Source organism: Erythranthe guttata, chromosome 12, assembly GCF_056151865.1.
Source record: "Erythranthe guttata isolate IM_541 chromosome 12, IM_541, whole genome shotgun sequence".
Classification (NCBI taxonomy): domain Eukaryota; kingdom Viridiplantae; phylum Streptophyta; class Magnoliopsida; order Lamiales; family Phrymaceae; genus Erythranthe; species Erythranthe guttata.
The window spans coordinates 16,953,646-16,956,839 of NC_142544.1; the positions used below are offsets into that span (position 1 = coordinate 16,953,646).

General features: G+C 38.2%; 1 protein-coding gene across 1 annotated transcript; it reads left to right on the forward strand.

The window, feature by feature from the left end:
* Positions 1-911: 911 nt before the first annotated feature.
* LOC105967642 (expansin-A10) lies at positions 912-2,701 on the forward strand. Its single transcript, XM_012992254.2, has 4 exons — positions 912-1,005; positions 1,130-1,264; positions 1,361-1,673; positions 1,946-2,701. The coding sequence occupies exons 2-4, from the start codon at positions 1,138-1,140 to the stop codon at positions 2,250-2,252; spliced, it is 747 nt and encodes a 248-aa protein (XP_012847708.2). The 5' UTR covers positions 912-1,005; positions 1,130-1,137; the 3' UTR covers positions 2,253-2,701.
* Positions 2,702-3,194: the final 493 nt, after the last annotated feature.

Consider the following 3,194-nt stretch of genomic DNA (forward strand, 5'->3'; position numbering starts at 1 on the left):
TCGGAAAATCGAAATTCATTATCGAGAAATTAACCTTACTTTGTATACTCGAAGGGACGAAACTGTATGAAATTATTTCAAATTTTTGGAAGAGGGAATTGACTTAGAGGACCAAATGAAAAGTGAAAATGTAGTCTAAAAAAGGGGCGGAGAAATGTGGTTACACACTAGTATAATTAATAAAGGGAATTTTGAAGAGAAGAAATTAAATAATCAGATTTTACCATAACACAAGAAAATGAATATAAAATTAAAATAGGGTCAATTACAAAAACTCCCCTGAATTTAGGCTAAATAACGAAAAACACCTCCATCTGTCCGTAGCCAAAATCCCCTTATGATTAACTTTTGATCGAGTTTTTTAACATAAAATATGTACAGTCTATTATACTTTCTCTTAAATAGGTGAGAAATAAAAGAAAATATTTGAAATTATGTAAAGTTTATTCCCCGAAAAAAAAAAATCCGTGAAAAGTCACACTGTAAGGAGTTAGTGTAAAACGGAAACAAACCTTAGGGAGTTTTTGGTAATTATCAATACGCGGAGATGGTTTTGGTAATTTAATCTAAGTTTAGGGGTTTTCGTAATTTACCCATTAAAATATAATTTACAAAAAAAAAAAAAAAAAAAAAAAAAAAAAAAGGTGGGAGACCCACTTGAAAGAAGTCAGAATTCAACACAGAACAACCCTAAGAAATGAAGTGAAATTACCAATTTAGCCAATACAGCATCAAAAACCTGTTTTGGTGGTTTAAAATTAAATCCCCAGCAGTTTATGGTCCCCTGCATCAAAGTTTCAGTTACTTCTGTGTGAGAAGTTAAGAACTACTCACTGTATAACCAAGAAGAGCCTCACCAGTCACCCCCCCCCCCCACCCCTACCCCCACCCACCCCACCCCACCCCCACCCCCACCCCAAACCTCTATTTATATCAACAAACCCCCTCCACATTCTCCTCATTAATTCTCTGTCTACAATTGCTTCTCTCACAAGAACTTCCAAAGTAATTTACCTAACATTTTCTTTTTCTACAATACCCATCTTTGTTTTCTGGTTTTCTCTTTGTCTATTGAGCAATTGCAGATAAAAATACTGAAAAAAAAAAGTTGTCTTTTTTTTTTTGGCAGGGGTAAAAATGGCAATTCTAGTGCTTTTCTTGGTTGGTTTTCTTGCAATGGCGTCCCACGTTAATTGCTACAGTGGGGGTTGGGTCAATGCACATGCAACCTTCTATGGTGGGAGCGATGCCTCTGGAACTATGGGTATGTATGAATGAATTCAAGAATTAAAATTAAAGATTCAATTTTTACCAATTTTTTTATTTTTAACTCTGTAATTAAATTCTTGAAATTTAACAGGCGGCGCTTGTGGGTATGGGAACTTGTACAGCCAGGGGTACGGTACAAACACAGCAGCGTTGAGTACAGCACTCTTCAACAACGGTCTGAGCTGCGGCTCCTGCTACCAGATCAGATGCGCCAACGAGCGGCGGTGGTGCTTGCCGGGCTCCATTCTGGTCACCGCCACCAACTTCTGCCCGCCGAACAACGCCCTCCCTAACAACGCCGGCGGGTGGTGCAACCCTCCCCTCCACCACTTCGACCTCTCTCAGCCCGTCTTCCAACGCATTGCTCAGTACCGAGCCGGAATCGTCCCCGTTGCTTACAGAAGGTAATAGTAACTTTTACTCATCTTCATGCATGTGGTCCTCCAACTATGTCATAATTACAAATTGACCCCTAAAAAAATTTCGTAATTTCTTTTTTAACTTTTTCCAATGCATGTGGTCCTCCAACTATGTCATAATTATAAATTGACCCCTCAAAAGTTTCGTAATTTATTTTTTAACCTTTTCAAAGGCATGCGGTCCTCCAACTATGTCGTAATTATAAATTGACCCCAGAAATGTTTTATAATTTTTTTAAAATGCTGTATTTTTGTAGGGTGGCGTGCAGGAGAAGAGGGGGAATAAGGTTCACGATCAATGGGCACTCGTATTTCAACCTCGTACTCATAACCAACGTCGGCGGCGCCGGCGACGTGCACGCCGTCTCCGTCAAGGGTTCCCGGACAGGGTGGCAGCCGATGTCGAGAAACTGGGGGCAGAATTGGCAGAGCAACTCCAACCTCAACGGCCAGAGCCTCTCGTTTAAGGTCACCACCAGCGACGGACGCACGGTGGTGTCCTACAACGCCGCCCCTGCCAGCTGGAACTTCGGTCAGACCTTCGCCGGAGCTCAGTTCCGTTGAAATTAAACGCGGGATTAATTCCTATATCTAACAATATATTATTATTAATATTAATATTATTATTATATAGTTGTTTTACTAATAGGTGTTGTTGTAGTTGAAAGTGTTGGGGGTCAAAATTGAGGGGGTGGGGGCTAATTTTAAAATAGTCCTTCGGCTTTCAAAGGAGGGCACTCAATGTAATTCCTAGCATTTTTAAGGGTTTTTGTTTTTTTTGGGCTGAGGTGGATTTATTACCACCCGCTTCATCTTTTAAGGACTAGTAGTAATAGTAATTATGTTACTACAATTCTAGTGTCTTTTTTTTTTTCTATCTTGGAGGGGTAGAATGGGGAGAGGTTTGTCACCTTGTTTTGTTTTTTGCTTGGGTTTGTATGTAAGATGATGAGCTAAATGTAATTAAATCCAATTTTAGTAGTACTTACTTAAAATGTTTTATTTCCACTTAATTAGTACATTTTCCATCGTTTTATGCTATTTTACATTACTTGTTACTTAAAAAAAAAATCAAATTGTGTACAAATTGGGAAAATAGAGAGGGAGCAGCAGGGTTCGAATCGTATATCATTATTATTCATATACACATCAACGTTAGTGTGTGTAAAAAATTACTCGTATAGTCTTCATTGGGTGTAGCATAGAAATAACGAAACCTACGGGATAATCTCATTGCCATTTTTGTGATACATGTTGTTTCAAATTTTGCCCTTCTTTCCTGCATAGTGTCTTATTATTTAGTAATTAGGTATAGTTGTAATATATGGTTAGAGACATAGAAAAGAATATTGGCAGAAGTGGTGTACAACACTTGATAGCTGGTTGTATGGTTCCAAGAAATGAAAGTGTCCTTTATATTTCTATGACAAGTCCTCACATGTTTAGTTCAGAAAAAAAGCTTGACATTTCCTTTCATCCTGTCATCATATTTTTTGTCTTCTTTTT

Excerpts from the sequence above, each read along its gene's own strand:
- LOC105967642 (XM_012992254.2), top strand. The coding sequence starts at position 1,138 with ATGGCAATTCTAGTGCTTTTCTTGGTTGGTTTTCTTGCAATGGCGTCC. Across the intron at positions 1,265-1,360 it reads CGATGCCTCTGGAACTATGG|GCGGCGCTTGTGGGTATGGG; the intron begins GTATGTATGAAT and ends GAAATTTAACAG. Across the intron at positions 1,674-1,945 it reads GTCCCCGTTGCTTACAGAAG|GGTGGCGTGCAGGAGAAGAG; the intron begins GTAATAGTAACT and ends GTATTTTTGTAG.